General features: G+C 42.1%; 1 protein-coding gene across 1 annotated transcript in view; it reads right to left on the bottom strand.

Annotated features, from left to right (window-relative positions):
* Positions 1–253: 253 nt before the first annotated feature.
* The window catches only part of LOC129825084 (somatostatin receptor type 5-like), a 21,233-nt gene continuing 1,315 nt past the window's right edge, over positions 254–20,171 (bottom strand). The window contains exon 2 of the mRNA XM_055884866.1: positions 254–4,183. Within this exon, the coding sequence (XP_055740841.1) occupies positions 2,647–4,092 (1,446 nt within the window). The 5' untranslated portion in view covers positions 4,093–4,183 and the 3' untranslated portion in view covers positions 254–2,646. The remainder of the gene's footprint in view (positions 4,184–20,171) is intronic.

Below are 20,171 nucleotides of genomic sequence, written 5' to 3' on the forward strand. Positions count from 1 at the left end.
GTTTAAATGACTTCAGAAAAGTGGCCAACGTTTCTCAAATCTGACTCCATGTCAGGGAAATTGCTGTAGAATGGGCTCTGTTCCACTTAGAGACAAAATTTCAACTCCTATAGAAACTATAGACTGTTTTCTATCCAATAATAATAATAATATGCATATTGTACGATCAAGGATTTTGTGGGAAGCCGTTTAAAAAATTAGCCACATTAGCATAAATAGTCTAAACAGCGCCCCCATCCCCAACAGGTTAATGATGTTTTCACACCTCTTAATGCAGCTGTGTGAGAGAGAGTGTGTGTGTGGGAGTGTGGCAGCGGCGGGGGTGGCAGAGGAAATTGATTTATCATGGATCAGGTAGCATTGTTCAAGTGAGTTAACTGCTTTCTACAATACACTGCTATTTGTATCATTGAATGCAGTGAAAGGGACACAAGAGTCAACAATGTTGGTGGAGTGTAACAATATACTGAGGCACTTTCTGTGTTGGTCAGTGTGGTTTCACCTAATGCCTTCTACTCCACTGGGCAAAATGGTTTATGAGGGTTTGTGGATTTGTGATAACTCTGGTGTAACGGTCTAATAATGCATATTCTGTGTGCACCTACAGTACCAGTTTCTTTTTCATGGCTTGGTCTGTGCATGATTTACAGTAGTCTTTTCCCCTGATGAACTAGACCTCTAAAGAGAACATCCACTATTTTTACATTCTGCGCTCCTTTTGTTATCCAAGTAAATATCTATGATAAAACAAATACATTTATTACACATTTATCATATGAATCACCTAGGTGTCAGATATTGTAGATACCATCCCTACAATGTCGTGATTTCAGCCATTCATGCTCATATCTTATCTGTCTATATTCTCATATCCTCTGTCTGTTCAACCTCAATGCCTCCAATGTGGCTCCCCTGTCATAGCTGCCAGATAGCATTCAAAAGAAAAGGAAAAAGTCATTCTTAAAAGAAACAATCCGTGTATAGGAACTCTGATGTTCCTTGACCTTTCAAATGGCATACTATATAGGCTGAGTTACAGAAACCAGAGGGTCAAGTGTTGAACAACAACACAACAACAATCAGATATGTGCAACCTTGGTATGCCCTCAAGCAAATTGAACACTCTCACCAGATATTCCACCTTGATATTCAGTAGCATGAGACACTGTCACCAGATATTCAACCTTGATATTCAGTAACATGAGACACTGTCACCAGATATTCCACCTTGATATTCAGTAACATGAGACACTGTCACTAGATATTCCACCTTGATATTCTGTAACGATCGTCTAGTTCCTCCTCCTCCTCGGACGAGGAGAGGAGAGAAGGATCGGAGGACCAAAATGCAGTGGGTTGTGAATACATAATTAAGTTTATTAAAGTACAGACGAAAACCGAAAACACTTCAACAAACTACAAAATAAGAAAACGACGTAGACGAAACCTGAACATGGAACTTACATAAAGACACGAAGAACTCACGAACAGGAACAGACTACATCAAACGAACGAACAAAACCGAAACAGTCCCGTGTGGTGCAACATACACAGACACGGAAGACAATCACCCACAAACAAACATTGTGAACAGCCAACCTTTATATGGTTCTCAATCAGAGGAAACGTCAAACACCTGTCCCTGACTGAGAACCATATAAGGCTAATTACAAGTGACCTAAACATAGAAACACAAAACATAGAATGCCCACCCCAACTCACGCCCTGACCAACTAAACACATATAAAAATAACAGAAAACAGGTCAGGAATGTGACATATTCAGTAACATGAGACACTCTCACCGGATGCCAAGTTGCCAACTCTTTCCAGAGCCCTTTTCTTCCCCCAAATAGCAGCAGTACAAACACAACCACGGCTCACAACACACAAGCAAAATAAACCCTCAAAAATCTACAACCACTGTTTGATTTAATGCCAATCAGGGCACCTGTTTTCCTCCTCTGATTGTGCACCCCCCAGTCCTCAACAATCTAAACAAACAAGTGGTACAGTCTTAGAAAATGAGGTGCTATCTACAGCCAAAGAACCCTTTTGGAACCTTTTTGGAACCCTTGTTCTAAGAGTGTAGGGCCATTCTGTTGGCATGGAATAGAAGGTGCCTTCTTTTTCTTCTGTCCTCTGTTCCTCCAGCTAAGGTGTAGCGAGGTGAATGACTAGGATATAAAAGTGACGCTACATTCATCTATATATAATTGATTGTCACATTGTGCAGTAAAAATGTAACACAATCAGATATGTCAGATAAGTTTGGAAAAAGGCACAGACATTATGTACATACAGTGATCACGTGGGAAAACATATAAACACAGATTGAAATTGTACAAATGTCTTCAGAAAGAACGTAGTATATACACCGTTTTACAGGCAGTATCAAGTCATTGTAACACAAATTCCATTGGCTTGATGCAGAGTTCAAACGCTCTCAGCCCATTGATCAGAAATGTAGCAATACATTATGAAAGGTGCTATGGCCTTGCAGAGTGCTTCTCTTCTCTATATGTGTATAGCGCTGTACATTTAAATAGAGCCACACTTTAGCTCTTTCCATAGACATTACATGAATGCTACAAAATATTAATGCAAGTTCCATCAGGTAACTGACTTCAGAGACAGTTATTTTACATTATAGGTAGCTTATCTCCAGTGAGGTGTTCTTCTCCACTGGCTCCTCTGGCAGTGGTTTGACACTCCCATTTGTGTGTCCATTATGCAGGGATGCTGGAGGCCCCAAGCTTGGGCCTTTCCCACCAATGTCACCAGCTTTGGCTTTCCTTTCTGGGGATGCCACATGCTCAGATGCCCCTGGAGCTGACGCCTTGGGTGTTAACAGGGCCTGGGAACTCTCAGGATGTTCGTTCCCATTCTGGGCGATCCTACAGATCTCCGTCATCTCTGTGACGTCCTCCCTGTCTTCATCATCCTCTTCCTCCTCCTCATCTCGTACGACCCTCCTCAAGCTCTCTCGGGGCTTCAGCACCCTACCTCTCTCCTCCTGCTGCTGCTGGCGCTCTGTCAGGTCGTGGCTCTCCACCTTGCGTGAGGAGCGACACAGGGCCTTGCGGAAGCCCCGCTTAAAGTTTTCTGACAGGAAGCCGTAGACGATGGGGTTGGCGCAGCTGTTGGCGTAACCCATTACCACAACAAAGTAGTAGAGGCCCGGGTACTCTGATGGCAGAGACACCAGCAGGTTGAGAATGTTGAGGGCATAGAAGGGCAACCAGCAGAAGACAAACACGGCCACCACGATCACCACCATGCGCGTCACCTTGCGCTCAGACTTCCTGCGCTTGGTGGACGTGGCGTGGACCTTCTTGCCAGAGCTGCGGATCTTGAAGACGATGAGCAGGTAGCAGAGGCAGATGATGAGGAGTGGGCAGAAGAAACCCACTGTGGACGTGTAGATGATAAAAGCCGCCCGCCAAATGTCGGCCGGCCGAGGCCAGGAGATATTGCAGGTGCCACCCGTCTTGTGGACGTTGGCGAAGATTACCACAGGCAGGACCACCAGGAAGGAGATGGCCCACACTGTGCCGTTAACCACCTTGGCGACCTGGGGCCGCCGCCACTTGGAGGAGCGCATGGGATGGACCACTGCCAGGTAGCGGTCAATGCTCATGACGGTCAGGCAGAAGATGGAGGTGAATTGGTTGATGGAGTCCACGGTCATGACCAGGCGGCACATAAAGGAGCCAAAGGGCCAAAACTGGAGGGTGTTCTGGACAGCCAGGAAGGGCAGGCCCAGCATGAAGAGCTCATCAGCGATGGCCAGGTTCAGGATGTAGATGTTAGTCACAGACTCCGTCTTGGAGTAGTGCAGCACAATGTGGATGACCAGGCTGTTCCCGCCAAGGCCGATGACACAGACGATGATGTAGATGAGTGGGATGAGGACCCCTGCTACACTGGGTCCTAATGGCATCTCTGGAATGTTGGTGGAGTTGATACAGTTGAAGAGGGTGTCGTTGAGGAGGGTGTCATTGAGGAGGGTGTCGTTGCATAGTAGCAAAGACAGGGGGAGGTCGGGGTAAGAGCTGGGGACTGTTCTGTTCTCCCACATGTCCTCTGACATCTCTGAGGGGGCGGTGAGCAGAAGTCCAGGCAGGAGAGATGGAGGAGCAGGGGGATGTCTGTCTGTCTCTCTCAACTCCCACCCATCTGTCCTGTGGAGAGACCAGAAAGACTTATTAAACTAAGGAGATCTTTCATATCTCATCTTTTATTGAGAAGCATCTGTAGCTCAATGGAGAGAAGGAGAGACACAAATTAAAAGGGACCTTTAAAGGGATGTGACCGACTTGACAGCGGCTTTATGTCTGTTATGCCTCTTATGGGCTCTTTCAGGGCCAAGGCACAATAGTAGCCAGACAATACGTCATTGAGAGGGGTTTTTCAAACGGCTTTAATTGTGTTCTTGCACATCATTCAGGTGAAGCCTTGTTTGGTAAATTCCCAGAAGCATGAGGTACATGAGAGAAGAAGACGTCAGTGTCTGGCTGTGTGAAAAGCTGCTGTTAAAACAAGTCTCAAGACAAATGAATAGCTGGGGAAAACAATGAGAGTGGAAGATGAAACAAAACAAAAAAGAGCAGGTAGTGGATGTTAAATTAAATGATAAGCATGAAATTATGAAAAAGGACACCCAAACGGGATGTCACTAGGTACGCAGCCCAGCATGAGTCAGACAGGAAATAATTAAGGCCAGACAAGGAGTGAGGGCATGGAGAGAAATCAACCAGATCGCAACACCTGTGTTTGGATTCTCTTTATGGCTATTGACCCCTCAGACAAATTAAACAGAGTGTGTTCCCACAAACAGCCACTGCTGGGGCTAATAATTTACATTTTATTGGTAACTAGGTACTCTGGTGCACCACAGACCACTGTGTGTAGCTCTTCTGCCAACACATATGCTGTCATCGGTGTGTATGTACTTGTGTGAATGTAAATATGGAGTGTGTGTGTATGTGTGCACAGTTAATGTGAGACAGGAGAAAGCTCAGGTAAGCTCGAAGGCTTTGGAGGGCCCTTTTCGTATCTAGCTGTGGAGTCGCAATGCCACGCTGGGTAAATATCCACTACTGATGACGTGTAGGGGTTCTGGAACAAATTAACACCTGGCTTTTTCTCTCTCTATCTACCTCCTGCCATCATACTGTGTAGAACTCATGAAAACACGGATAGGAATGACCGTGGATTCATCTCTTTATGCTAAGAAGCTGTAACAGCAATGTATATAGTTTTAAATCACTTGCAAAAATGTGACTTGTTTTTTTAATTAAAAAGAAGATTATGTATTGATTTAACATAACGACCTGGGTCAAGCAGGTCATCCTTTGTCCCTTGGTACTTGGTCCTGTGTCATAGGTACCGTCATTACAAGAGAGGTATTTGGTCAGCAATGGATGTACTGAACTACAAAATGGACACATACACATGAATTCTAGGGACTTCCCACTGGGCAAAAACTGGTTGAATCAAGGTTGTTTCCACGTCATAAAAAATAAATACATGTGATGATGTTGAATCAACGTGGAAAACTGATTGGATTTGCAAAAAGCATCAACGTCAGGGAATTTTGTATTTTTTTCACCAAACTTTTAATGTAAATCCAACGTCATGGTGCAATTTTTTTTTGATATCACGTTGACTTCACATTAGTTGACAATTCCACCAAATATACATAAAAAATAGTAGTTGAACGGACATCTGTACCAAGTGGGTTAGAACATGTCATATCTATCACCACAGTTAAATGTAATACCATTTTGCATATTATCATGGTTTTCAAATCTATTCGTTTCTGTCCCATGAAATATGCATAATAATATTTTCTCTGTTTTCGGAAATGTAATTGAATGAATTTTTTTCAGGAAAATCAAAATTATACTTATAATAGCACAGACGTGAGCTGAGCTCATTGAGGGTTCATCAAACACTCCGACTGTTTCCTCAGTTCACTAAAAGGTTATCATCACTTCAAAATCTGGAAGCTGAGGTGAAGCAGATTCAAAGCAGGCTTTCCACCTCACTGACGCTCAGGTTCTGATCTGAGCTACATGAAGAAAGACCAACTGTGAAAATGTACTGGCAAGGAACGTGACAGATAAACAGATGTTTTAAGGGTTGAAGAGAAATATTGAAGAGAAATATTATACAGTATATATACTGAGTGTACAAAACATTAGGACAGACTGATCAGGTGAATCCAGGTGAAAGCTGTGATCCCTTATTGTGTCACTTGTTAAATCCACTTCAACGCTGCTGGGTTTTTCATGCTCAACAGTTTCCCGTGTGTATCAAGAATGGTCCACCACATAACGGACATCCATCCACTTTCGACACCTTGTAGAGTCCATGCCCCAATGAATTGAGGCTGTTCTGAGGGCAAAAGGGGGGATGCAACTCAATATTAGGAAGTTGTTCTTAATGTTTTGTACACTCAGTGTATATTTCTTAAATGTTTCATTTTGACTAAGAGCATTTTCCTCCATCGCACAATTTCTATATTCTAAATTGTTTGATTATTTTCATGCGAGGTGCATACATTTACCATCCTCCAACATTTGTGCTGGTTTCCCCGAGCTTCGGAGACACCAGGGAGAAGGAATGCGTTGGGATTGCTGCCATAAATCAAACAGAACCAAATAAAGGGCACACATGACAGGCTAACAAGATCACGCTCTGAAGTCTTCAGCTCCACATGGAGAAGAGAGGGAAGCCATTGCATTTATCTTTATCCTTGGGTTATGAACATAACATTGTCACTAATGCCTTGATTTCCTTCAGTTATTAACATATTGTTAGTGGAATGGTCTTTGCACAATGGGACAGCTTTTCCCTGAAGGCTCTCTCTTATCTCTAGCATTTCTCTTCTCTGCACAGAGAAGAGCAGCTCAGGACCTGTGGGCCAGCCTTAAAATACATTTTTTAAAGTATTACATTTACAAATTGGGGTTATGAGCTGGTCAGGGTACCATGGGGAAGGCAGGAATATAGTATGAATGCAGAACACACACGTCTTTTAATCAATGTCATTCTCTTTTACTGCCACTCGGGAGCCATTTGTCCAGCTAACAAATATTTCTGAATGAGTCTGGCCAGTCAGTGCAGCAGTGCGGAGTGCGATGGGAAAAGAGACATAAAAGCTAAGTGAGTACTTCAGAGCTGCATCCACGTAATCATCCCTCTTAGCCAGATCAATTGTGTTCCATAGCTGGGAAGAACAGAAGACACATGCCTCTTAAAGATGATCACTAATGCACATGATCATACATGGTTTATTGGGTACACCCATCTAGTACTGGGTCTAACCCCCCTTTGCCTCCAGAACAGTCTGAATTATTTGGGGCAAGGAAACATTGCTCAATTGATATCGAGGGACCTAACGTGTGCCAGGAAAACATTCCCCATACCACACCATCGCCACCAGCATGTACCGTTGACAACAGGCAGGATGAGGCCATGGACTCATGCTGCTTACACCAAATTCTGGTATTTGTCAGAACAGGCAATGTTTTTCCACTCCTCAATGGTCCAGTGTTTGTGATAGCGTGCCCACTGGAGTCGCTTCGTTTTTAGCTGATAGGTGTGGAACCCGGTGTGGTTGTCTGCTGCAATAGCCCATCCGTGACAAGGATGGACAAAATGTGCATTTCGAGATACACAGCACTGTTGTACTGCACCGTTATTTGCCAGTTTGTGGCCCGTCTGTCAGCTTGCCATTCTCCTTTGACCTCTCATCAATGTGCTGTTTTTGCCCACAGGACTGCCTCTGACTTGATGTTTTTTGTGTGTCGCACCATTCTCTGTAAACCATAGACACTCTCGTGCGTGAAAAGCCCAGGAGGGCGGCTGCTTCTGAGATACTGGATTTGGCGCGCCTGGCACCGATGATCATACTTTAATTAACATTTTTATTTCACCTTTAACCAGGTAGGCCAGTTGAGAACAAGTTCTCATTTACAACTGCGACCTGGCCAAGATAAAGCAAAGTAGTGAGACACAAACAATAACACGGAGTTACACATGGAATAAACAAACATACAGTCAATAACACAATAGAAAAGTATATATGCAGTGTGTGCAAATGAGGTAAGATGAGCGAGGTAAGGCAATAAATAGGCCATAGTGGCGAAATAATTACAATTTAGCAAATAAACACTGGAGTGATAGATGTGCAGAGGATGAATGGGCAAGTAGACATACTGGGGAAAGGAGAAAAAAAAAGAAATAACAGTATGGGGATGAGGTAGTTGGATGGGCTATGTACAGGTGCAGTGATCTGTGAGCTGCTCTGACAGCTGATGCTTAAAGTTAGAGAGGGAGATATTAGTCTCTAGCTTCAGTGATGTTTGCAATTCGTTCCAACCATTGGCAGCAGAGAACTGGAAGGAAAGGCGGCCAAAGGAGGAATTGGCTTTGTGACCAGTGAAATATACCTGCTGGAGCGCGTGCTATGGGTGGGTGCTGCTATGGTGACCAGTGAGCTGAGATAAGGTGGGGCTTTACCTAGCAAGGACTTATAGATGACCTGGAGCCACTGGGTTTGGCGACAAATATGAAGCGAGGTCCAGCCAACGAGAGCATACAGGTCACAGTGGTGGGTAGTATATAGTGCTTTGGTGACAAAACGGATGGCACTGTGATAGACTGCATCCAATTTGCTGAGTAGAGTGTTGGATGCTATTTTGTAAATTACATCGCCAAAGTCAAGGATCGGTAGGATAGTCCGTTTTACGAGGGTATGTTTGGCAGCATGAGGGAAGGAGGCTTTGTTGTGAAATAAGAAGCCGATTCTAGATTTGATTTTGGATTGGAGATGCTTAATGTGAGTCTGGAAGGAGAGTTTACAATATAACCAGACACCTATGTATTTGTAGTTGTCCACATATTCTAAGTCAGAACCGTCCAGAGTAGTGATGCTGGAAGGGCAGGCAGGTGCGGGCAGCAATCGGTTGAAGAGCATGCATTTAGTTTTACTTGCATTTAAGAGCAGTTGGAGGCCACGGAAGGAGAGTTGTATGACATTGAAGCTCGTCTGGAGGTTAGTTCACACAGTGTCCAAAGAAGGGCCAGATGTATACAGAATGGTGTTGTCTGCGTAGAGGTGGATCAGAGAATCACCAGCAGCAAGAGCGACATCATTGATGTATACAGAGAATTGAACCCTATGGCACCCCCATAGAGACTGCCAGAGGTCCGGACAACAGGCCCTCCGATTTGACACACTGAACTCTGTCTGAGAAGTAGTTGGTGAACCAGGCGAGGCAGTCATTTGAGAAACCAAGGCTGTTGAGTCTGCCGATAAGAATGAGGTGATTGACAGAGTCGACAGCCTTGCCCAGGTTGATGAATACAGCTGCACAGTATTGTCTCTTATCGATGGCGGTTATAATATTGTTTAGGACCTTGAGCGTGGCTGAGGTGCACCCATGACCAGCTCGGAAACCAGATTTCATAGCTAGAGAAGGTACGGTGGGATTCGAAATGGTCGGTGATCTGTTTGTTAATTTGGCTTTCGAAGACCATAGAAAGGCAGGGTAGGATAGATATAGGTCTGTCACAGTTTGGGTCTAGAGTGTTTGACCGCAGTAGCTTTACAATCTTTGGGGATCTCAGACGATACGAAAGAGAGTTTGAACAGGCTGGTAATAGGGGTTGCAACAATTGCAGCAGATACTTTTAGAAAGAGAGGGTCCAGATTGTCTAGCCCGGCTGATTTGTAGGGGTCCATGTTTTGCAGATTTTTCAGAACATCAGCTATCTGGATTTGGGTGAAGGAAAAATCGGGGAGGCTTGGGCAAGTTGCTATGGGGTGGGCAGGGCTGTTGACCGGGGTAGGGATAGCCAGGTGGAAAGCATGGCCAGCCGTAGAAAAATGCTTATTGAAATTCTTAATTATAGTGGATTTATCAGTGGTGACAGTGTTTCCTATCCTCAGTGCAGTGGATAGCTGGGAGGAGGTGCTCTTATTCTCCATGGACTTTACAGTGTCCCAGAACTTTTGGGAGTTTGTGCTACAGGATGCAAATTTCTGTTTGAAAAAGCTAGCCTTTGCTTGCCTAACTGCCTGTGTATATTGGTTCCTAACTTCCCTGAAAAGTTGCATATCGCGGGGGCTATTCAATGCTAATGCAGTATTCCACAGGATGTTTTAGTGCTGGTCAAGGGCAGTCAGGTCTGGAGAGATCCAAGGTTAAATCTGTTCCTGGTTCTAAATTCTTTGAATGGGGCATGCTTATTTAAGATGGTGAGGAAAGCACTTTTAAAGAATAACCAGGCATCCTCTACAGACGGAATGAGGTCAATATCCTTACAGAATACATGGGCCAGGTCGATTAGAAAGGCCTGCTTGCTGAGGTGTTTTGGGGAGCGTTTGACATTGATGAGGGGTGGTCGTTTGACCGCAGACCCATAGCAGACGCAGGCAATGAGGCAGTGAACTCTGCATGCTATCTCTGCAGTAGATTACAACTCCGCTCCCTTTGGCAGTTCTATCTTGTCGGAAAATGTTATAGTTAAGAATGGAAATTTCAGGGTTTTTGGTGGCTTTCCTAAGCCAGCATTCAGACATGGCTAGGACATCCAGGTTGGCAGAGTGTGCTAAAGCAGTGAATAAAACAATCTTAGGGAGGAGGCTTCTAATGTTAACATGCATGAAACCAAGGCTTTTACGGTTACAGAAGTCAACAAATGAGAGCGCCTGGGTAATGGGAGTGGAGCTAGGCACTGCAGGGCCTGGATTAACCTCTACATCACCAGAGGATCACAGGAGGAGTAGGATAAGGGTACAGCTAAAGGCTATAAAAACTGGTAGTCTAGTGCATTCAGAACAGATAGTAAAAGGAGCAGGTTTCTGGGCACGGAAGAATAGATTCAAGGGATAATGTACAGACAGTATGCTAGGATGTGAATAGAGTGGAGGTAAACCTAGGCATTGAGTGACGATGAGAGAGGTATTGTCTCTAGAGACACCATTTAAACCAGGTGAGGTCATCGTGTGTGTGGGAGGTGGAACAAAAGGGTTAGCTAAGGCATACTGAGCAGGGCTGGACAGTAAAATAAGACAATAATCACTAACCAAAACAGCAAGGGACAAGGCATATTGACATTAGGGAGAGGCATGCGTAGCCGAGTGGTCATGGGGTCTAGTGAGTAGCTAGGCGGGCTGGAGACACGGCGATTCAGACAGCTATCGGGCCGGGGTTAGCAGGCTAGCAGAAGGGCCTTAACTTCTTATGGCTGCAGGGGCAGTATTGAGTAGCGTGGATGAAAGGTGCCCAGAGTAAACGGCCTGCTCATCAGTCCCAGTTACTAATATATGCATATTATTATTAGTATTGGATGGAAAACACTCTAAAGTTTCTAAAACTGTTTGAATTTTGTCTGTGAGATTAACAGAACTCATATGGCAGGCAAAAACCTGAGAAGTTCCACTTCCTGTTTGGATTTTTTCTGGGGGTGCCATATTTTCAACCAAGCTCTCATTGAAAATACAGAGAGATATGGATGGGGTTTCACTTCCTACGGCTTCCACTAGATGTCAACAGTCAATAGAACTAAGAATGATGACTCTAATGTGAAGGGGGGTCGAAGGAGACAGAAATTAGTAATCACTGCCATGAGGTGACCATGCATTCAACACGCGCGTTCACGTGAGAGGCAGCTCCGTTCCATCTCTCAATTGAAGTCGATGTAATTCTCCGGTTGGAACGTTATTCAAGATGTATGTTAACAACATTCTAAAGATTGATTCAGTACATCGTTTGACATGGTTCTACTGACTGTAACGGAACGTTTGGACATTTCGTCACGTTATAGTGGTCGCGCTTTGAGACTTTGGTTAGGGTGTTTGGTAAACAATTCGAAAGTAGCTAATTTGACATAAATAACGGACATTAACGAACAAATCAAGCATTTATTGTGGACCTGGGATACCTAGGACTGCATTCTGATGAATTCATCAAAGGTAAGGAAACATTTATCATGTATTTTCTGGTTTCTGTTGAGTCCAACATGGCGGCTAATTTGGCTATTCATCTGAGCTCCGTCTCAGATTATTGCATGGTTCATTTTTCCGTAAAGTTTTTTTGAAATCTGACACAGTGGTTGCATTAAGGAGAGATATATCTATAATTCCATGTCTATATTCCATGTATTATATATCATCTATATTTATGATGAGTATTTCTGTTGAAACGATGTGTCTATGCAAAGTCACTTGATGTTTTTGCCACTAGTGAATCTAACGCCTCAATGTAAACTCAGATTTTTTTATATAAATATGAACTTAATCAAACAAAACATGCATGTATTGTGTAACATGAAGTCCTATGAGTGTCATCTGATGAAAATAATCAAAGGTTAGTGATTCATTTTATCTCTATTCTGGTTTTTGTGAAAGCTATCTTTAGCTGGAAAAAATGGCTGTGGTTATTGTGGTTTTGTGGTGACCTAACATAATCGTTTGTAGTGCTTTCGCTGAAAAGCCTATTTGAAATCGGACACTTGGTGGGATTAACAACAATATTACCTTTAAAATTATATAAGACACATGAATGTCTGAGGAATTTTAATTATGAGATTTCTGTTTTTTGAATTTGGCGCCCTGCACTTCGACTGGCTGTTGTCATATCGATCCCGTTAACCTTTTATGGCTGCAATCCCGTTAAGGGGACATCGCGACGGAAGAGTCAGTTGAAGCTCCCTCGGGCGGTTACGTCGGCAGACCAGTCATGATGGATTGGCAGGGCTCCGTGTAGTAAAAGGGTCCAAATAGGTATTGTAGCCCAAGAAAAAATAGGTATTGTAGCCCAAGAAAATTGGCTGATGGGCCTCTTCAGCTAACAGTCCGATATGCTCTCGACAGCTAGCGGGCCGCGGATAGCAGGCTATCAGATGGGCATTCAGGGGACGTCACGACGGAGGAGCCTGTTGAAAACCCCCTCGGGCGGATTACGTCGGTAGACCAGTCGCAAAGGATCGGCGGGGAGTGGCTGATGGACCTCTTCAGCTAGCCGGGAGATGGGCATAGCATAGGCAAGTCTAGGCTAATTGGTGCTTGCTTCGGGACAGAGACGTTAGCCAGGAGTAGCAACTCGGATAGCAGCTAGCTAGCTGTGATGATCCAGGTGAAAAGGTTCAGAGCTTGTGGTTGGAATCTGGAGATGTGGGGAAAAAGGGTTCAGTATGCTCTGAGTTGAATCGCTCTGTGCAGACTGGCAGGAGCTGTGCAGACTAGCTTAAGGTTAGCTGATGACCGCTAGCAGTGGCTAGCTGACTACTAGCTAGTAGCTAGTTAGCTGGCTAGTTTCTGTTGGGGGTTATGGTTCTAAAGTAAAGAAAATAGCAGATCCATACCACATTGGGTGAGGCGGGTTGCAGCAATCCAATGTTGGAGTTGAGGTTAAAAAATCTTTAAAAAATATATACTAAATATATGCGAAGAAAATGCGAAGGAAAAAGATATATACACATGACACGACAGGACGAAGACAAAGACGCCTGACTGCTACGCCATCTTGGAATGATACCACGCTCAAAGTTGCTTAGATCACTAGTTTTTCCCATTCTAACGTTCAGTAGAACAGTAACTGAATGCCTCGATGCCTTGTCTGCATGGTTTATATAGCAAGCCATGGCCACGTGACTCACTGTCTGTAGGAGCAAACCATTTTAGTGAATGGGGTGGTGTACCTAATAAACTGGCAACTGAGTGTATTTTTTTTAATGTTTCCATAGGTGCTTTCATTTCACTGTCATGAGGATATGTTGCTATGGCAAGGTTATTGAGGGACAGGGAGTGCTCTCGTTTTCTTGGGCATGATATAAATGGGACGACAATAACAACAAAAAACAACAGCAATCCAATGTTTTTTTGACAACTGCCACCCAGTCCTGCTCTTGGCTTCGTCATGCTCTTTGATACAGGTGTCACAGCCTTTGATGCCAGTCTATTTTGATGCTCTTCGATTGGTCGAGGGCCTTGACTCAATGCTGAGCACTTTCTGTAATTTCTCCTCTTTGCCCATCTGAGATAATGGATACAACATGAAGTTCATCGAGATAAAGATCCCTTAATTAATCATTTATAAACAGTTTTAAAAGAGTTTACTTAACATTTATTAATCATTGTTCCTACATTTGTAAATGTCAATAAGCAATCTCTAAATAGTAATTTATATTCACAATTTGTAAATGATCAATATACTATTGTACTTCTAAAACAGTTATAAATAAATTATTATCAACTCATAAAAGGCATTTGTTAATGGCTGATTAATGGTTTGATATTTATAAATGTATTTATATATAGTGCCTTCAGAAAGTATTCACACACCTTGACTTTTTCCACATTTTGTTGTGTTACAGCCTGAATTAAAAATTTATTAAATTCAGATTTCTTTTCACTGGCCTACACACAATACCCCATAATGTTAAAGTGGAATTATGTTTTTAGACATTTTTACAAATGATTTACAAATGAACAGCTGAAATGTCTTCAGTCAAAATGTATTCAACCCCTTTGTTATAGCAAGCCTAAATAAATTCAGGAGTAAACATGTGCTTAACAAGTCACATAATAAGTTGCATGGACTCACTCTGTGTACAATAATAGTGTTTACCATGATTTTTGAATGACTACCGCATGTCTCTACCCCACACATATAATCATCTCTAAGGTCCAGTAGCAGTGGGTGGGTAAAATCACTAGGGAAGCCAAGCCAGAAAAAAAGGCATGTTACAACCAATGTGTTGTGATAATTGTGTTGTTTGCTCTATAACCTGTTAGTTCATACAGTATGCCTTGCGGCCGTGATATATAGGCCTAAGACCTAGACAATAAGAGGACACAGTGGCAGAATAAATTCAACCCAACTTTTGTTTCATCACAAAACCGGAGAGCAACCTCTGTCCGGTGAAGTCCACAAAGCATATTGCATGTAGTGACAACTAAAAGATACCAAAAATGATTGAATCTAATCAATGTAACCTAAATATGATGTGGCTGTCCATGGTTCTGATTTACGTGTGTGTGTTGATTCACCCTACTTGTAGAGAAATGCCAATGCTATCCTCCTCTCTTTCATGTTGACGAAATGTCTATGTCCTAGGCTACCTGGCTAAAATGCATGCTCGCTAGCCTAACTTCCTTTCATGGACCATGTTAACTAGTTAACATTAACCTTCTACATCTAGCTACATATTGAGCTTCCATCCTCACAGGCTGGGGGCACACTGTATGAATTTATGATTGGATCAGAATCTCCGTTATAATCATTGGCCAGTTTGGAGATTTAGGTTAAACCACAAGTCCAAATCCTTATCCCCATTCATGGCTAATTTAGGAATGGGACAATTTTAGCTAGCTAGTTAGCAACCGGAGGACAACAACACAATGAGATGCAACAATTCAAGTTGTTTCTGTTAATGATGTATTGCTCTCGATGTGGTTTGAGTGAAGCCAAATCCAAATTGGCTTCTCTTGACACTTTGTTTTGGTGCGCCAGGACCATTCACAGTTGCACTCACTCAGTTTAGCTCAACACTGATTGGCTATTATTTTATACTTTTTTTTTTTTAAGGGAGGCCAAATTCCAAATTCTGTCTTCCTTTGCATTCAACGCTACGGGAGGCAACAACGTCATACACTTTTTGACCAGACAGAATCGGATAGATGGCCTACACATACAGAGACAGAGGGGCACTGTTTCGCTTGCTAAGATGCTTTCTCCGGTGAAAGATATTCAGCCTCTTGCGAATTGAATGAAAATGATGAAACACAGAGAGACAAAAGATAAGTTATTTTATGTTTTTTCCTAGGTACATTTTTTAGGGAAGCCACTGGTAAGGTCCTTCGGTCGAGTAGTGAATTTCAATCACAGATTCTACCACAAAGACCAGGAAGGTTTTCCAATGCTTCACAAAGAAGGACACCTATTGATAGATTAGGGGGGGGGGGGGGGGGGGGGGAGCAGATATTGAATATCCCTTTGCGCATGGTGAAGTTATTAGTTACGCTTTGGATAGTGTATCAATACACCCAGTCACTTCCTAACTCAGTTGCCGGAGAGGAAGGAAACCACCCAGGGATTTCACCATGAGTCCAATGGTGACTTTAAAACAGGTACAGAGTTTAATGGCTGTGATAGAAGAAAACTGAGGATGGATGAACAACATTGTAGTTAATCCACAATACTAACCTAACTGACAGAGTGAAAAGAAGAAAGCCGGTATAGAATTTAAAAAAAAATATATATATACATCATGTTTGCAACAAGGCGCTAAAGTAATACTGCAAAACATGTGGCAAAGCAATTCCCTTTTTGTCCTGAGTACAAAGTGTTATGTTTGGGGCAAATCCAATACAACACATTACACATTACATCACTCTCCATAGTATAGTGGTGGCTGCACCATGTTATGGGTATGCTTGTTCAGTCTGCTTTCCACGTCTGCTTTCCACCAGATACTGGGAGATTAATTTACCTTTCAGCATGCTTACCAAGAAGACAGTGAATGTTCCTGAGTTACAGATTTGACCTAAATCTACTTGAAAATCTACGGCAAGAGCTGAAAATGGTTGTCTGGCAACAATCAACAACCAATTTGACAGATCTTGAAGAATTTTGAAAAGAATAATAGGCAAATGTTTCACAATCAAGGTGTGGAAAGCTCTTAGAGATTTACCCAGAAAGACTCACAGCTGTAATCACTGCCAAAGGTGCTTCTATAAAGTATTGACTCAGAGGTGTGAATACTCAAGTAAATGAGATATGTCTGTATTTCATTTTCAATAGATTTGCTAATATTTCAAAAAACATGTTTTCACTTTGTCTTTATGGTGTATTGTTTGTAGATGGGTGAGAAAAAATATAAATTTAGTCAATTTTGAATTCAGGCTGTAACACATATAAATGTGGAATAAGTCAAGGGGTATGAATAGTTTCTGAAGGCACTGTATATCATGAATGGGATATTTAGGAATTCTTAATGAGTACATTTATAAATGTGAGTAGGTCTACATTCACTTACTAATACCTCAGATGACGATTATTGTAGTTGCTTAGAAACCATTTATTAATTATTAATCAACCCTTTTGCAGCCTCTAATCTAAAGTGTGCACTATATATAGCTACTTTTATAAATGTTTCATAAATTACTTGTCACTCCCCAAAAGCTGACCATATTTGTAGATAGTACCTGATGCTCCACCAATGGCTAAAAAGAACCTAAAACAAGCAACGGTAAAAGAAGAAGTATACAATTAAAGGACGTATAAGACATTTTTTTTAATTAAAAACAGAGTATCTCCAGAATACATTTTAATGCATGAACTTGCTTGAATAATTTCAGTTACGTATTTCATAAGCTTCATAACTGCAGTCATTAACAAAGGCCTGATAAATCACAAGTGATTATCAACTTGGGTAACTTGCAGTTGAACCAGAAGCATATGCACAGTGTTATATGGCTGCTGAACACTAGACTAGCTGGGCTATTTCTTAGAATCTCAGATAAAATGGTGATAATAGCTGCTACCTGGGAGGTATAATCACTGCTTCCTTGAACTGTTATTTTCTGTTATTTTTACCTGCTGGCATTTGCAGATAACGCTTTTTGCAAGCTGTGACCCTCTAGGGAACACAAAAAATCTCTGAAAAAAAGAGAAGGGCCATTCAGTTTTTAATTAAGTATCAGTTTCATTTTTTACCCAATCTAATATTGCCATTCAAACGGAAAGCAATCTCAAAGATTCTTGCCTCATAAATATCAATCTTGTTTTTCCATGTCATGCCACTGTCAGAGTCAATAAAAGCTGATGATTTAGGGGCCACTTTGTTTGAGGAAATAAGGGAACTGAACACAATAATGTATCTATCAGTACAGAAAGACTTCAGTGTCCCTGAAATGTAGCATACAGCTAAACATTTTCACCAATCAGAAAGCATTCAAGCACAAATTGGCCAAAAGATTCTCCTGACAGATAGATGATCACAGCACACTAACTAATCCAACTAGCGCTTGCATCACTCCTAACATATAGTACTAGGTTTACGTTTTGGCACTTAATCTGTTTTTACTGTAAAATATATTACATAAAAGACGAATAAATAAATTATCACACTTGTGAGGTAAAACATAGCTGTTGTGACAAGTTGTCTAGATAGTTGTTGGCAAAGATATCCTGTAAACCAAACACAGCCCTAGCAGACAGGCCTCTTGATAAAAGCCTTGTTTTACCTGTATGGGCCAATCAGTTAATTAGTCAGTATGGGAAACACTACTTAGATGGCCAATAAATCCATTCCTTCAGACATGGTAAACTCTGCCCACAACACCCCTCACATAGCCTGGTTTTCCAGTCTGTTTGTGCTTGAGCCATTTCCTCTCTTGTTGTCATGCCAAACGTTAGGTGGCTACAGCACAAAGAGCATGGGACCAGGCTACCTCACACATTCTTATGAAATAATGATCAGATATGCTAAACAACATGCAAAACTAAAGCAACCTAACAGACATCTAAACTAAACATTCATGGAGCCCTCAAATCAGTTGGCATGTGCCCTACAGATTCAGTGCCATGTTAGTAACTGAATAATATGCAGCCAAAGGTATGGGTCAAAGTCAAGGACCATCATACAGTTGTAGGATCTTAATTTGATCACCCTGTTGCAGGAGAACTGCAATGCAGGAAATGTTTTACTTGTAGTGTATTTGAAGTTTAAAAATACTTTTGCATTTTGTTATTTCCACTTTGAAACTTCAAACTTGATTTTCCCTATGACAAATGTATCAATCAACCTATATAAAATGTCCATTAACTATAATCCACATTTCTTTTTGCTGCAGGATTACTTTCCTGTTGTAGCAAACTGGCTCAAATGAAGATCCTACATCTGTACATAACCACCATGTATGGCTTGGACACACCATTCGAATCAGTTTCCTTCAGTGTTGAATGCAAACAGGACCACGTGAGAACCAAGGTCAATGTCATTGCCATGCAAAGATGTTTACATACCTTATCTGCTTCCATATTTCTGCCTTCATCTAAAAATCCCATCCCAACAGTCACAGAACTAAGACACTGCTCTACTGACAACTCATAATATACACTCTTTGAAAAAAAGATGCTATCTAGAACCTCAAAGGGTTCTTCGGCTGTCCCCATAGGAGAATCCTTTGACGAACCCTTTTTGGTTCCAGGTACAACCCTTTGGGTTACATGTAGAACACTTTCCATGGAAACCAAAAGAGTTCTACCTTGAACAAAAACAGCTCTACCTGGAACTGAAAATGGTTCTCCTATGGGGACAGCCAAGGAACCCCTTTGGAACCCTTTTCTAACAGTGTAGTCTCAAGATGATGTCTTAATAAAAACCATTCATTGTTTTCTAATTACAACAAACATCATGAGACCATCTACAGAAGTTCCTAGCATTGTGTGTTTGTTCTGTATGGACTGTAATTGCCACATAACCACACATACTGAGTGTGCATGTGTGTGGGAGGTGCTAGATTCAATGAGTGTGTGTGTGTGTGTGTGTGTGTGTGTGTGTGTGTGTGTGTGTGTGTGTGTGTGTGTGTGTGTGTGTGTGTGTGTGTGTGTGTGTGTGTGTGTGTGTGTGTGTGTGTGTGTGTGTGTGTGAGAGAAGCTGCTGGGATCCCAGATTTTCCATCTGAGCGAGGTCCTACCCACATATTCAAATCTGCCAAGAGGCCTTGAATAAATTAAAGAGTGATGATCCAGCATGTCTATAAATTAATTTTGGATGATTTATTAATGTTATTATTTTTAACCTAATCCTGTGGGTGTTGTTCTACGGGGTATAGCTCTTCAGGGCTTGCTGACTCACATACTGTCCCTCCAGAGCTACGGACAGACAGATGGAACTCATCATGCTCATTGGTGAGTCTGCTCTCCTATGATCTTTAACTGAGCTGTAGTTTTTTTCAAATTTTGATCGCCCCCGGGCCCTCTGTCCCATATTTTCTACTGTGTGCTAAAAACATCCTCAGATTGCCTCAACTCTGCGCTCTGTCCATCTGCTCGTCCATCAATCTCCAGCAGACATCAGCCCCCAGCTTTTTTCTTATCAAAATTAAAGAAGTAAAAAATAAATATAATTTTTTGTCTTTTTCGG

Source organism: Salvelinus fontinalis, chromosome 2, assembly GCF_029448725.1.
Source record: "Salvelinus fontinalis isolate EN_2023a chromosome 2, ASM2944872v1, whole genome shotgun sequence".
NCBI classification, from domain to species: domain Eukaryota; kingdom Metazoa; phylum Chordata; class Actinopteri; order Salmoniformes; family Salmonidae; genus Salvelinus; species Salvelinus fontinalis.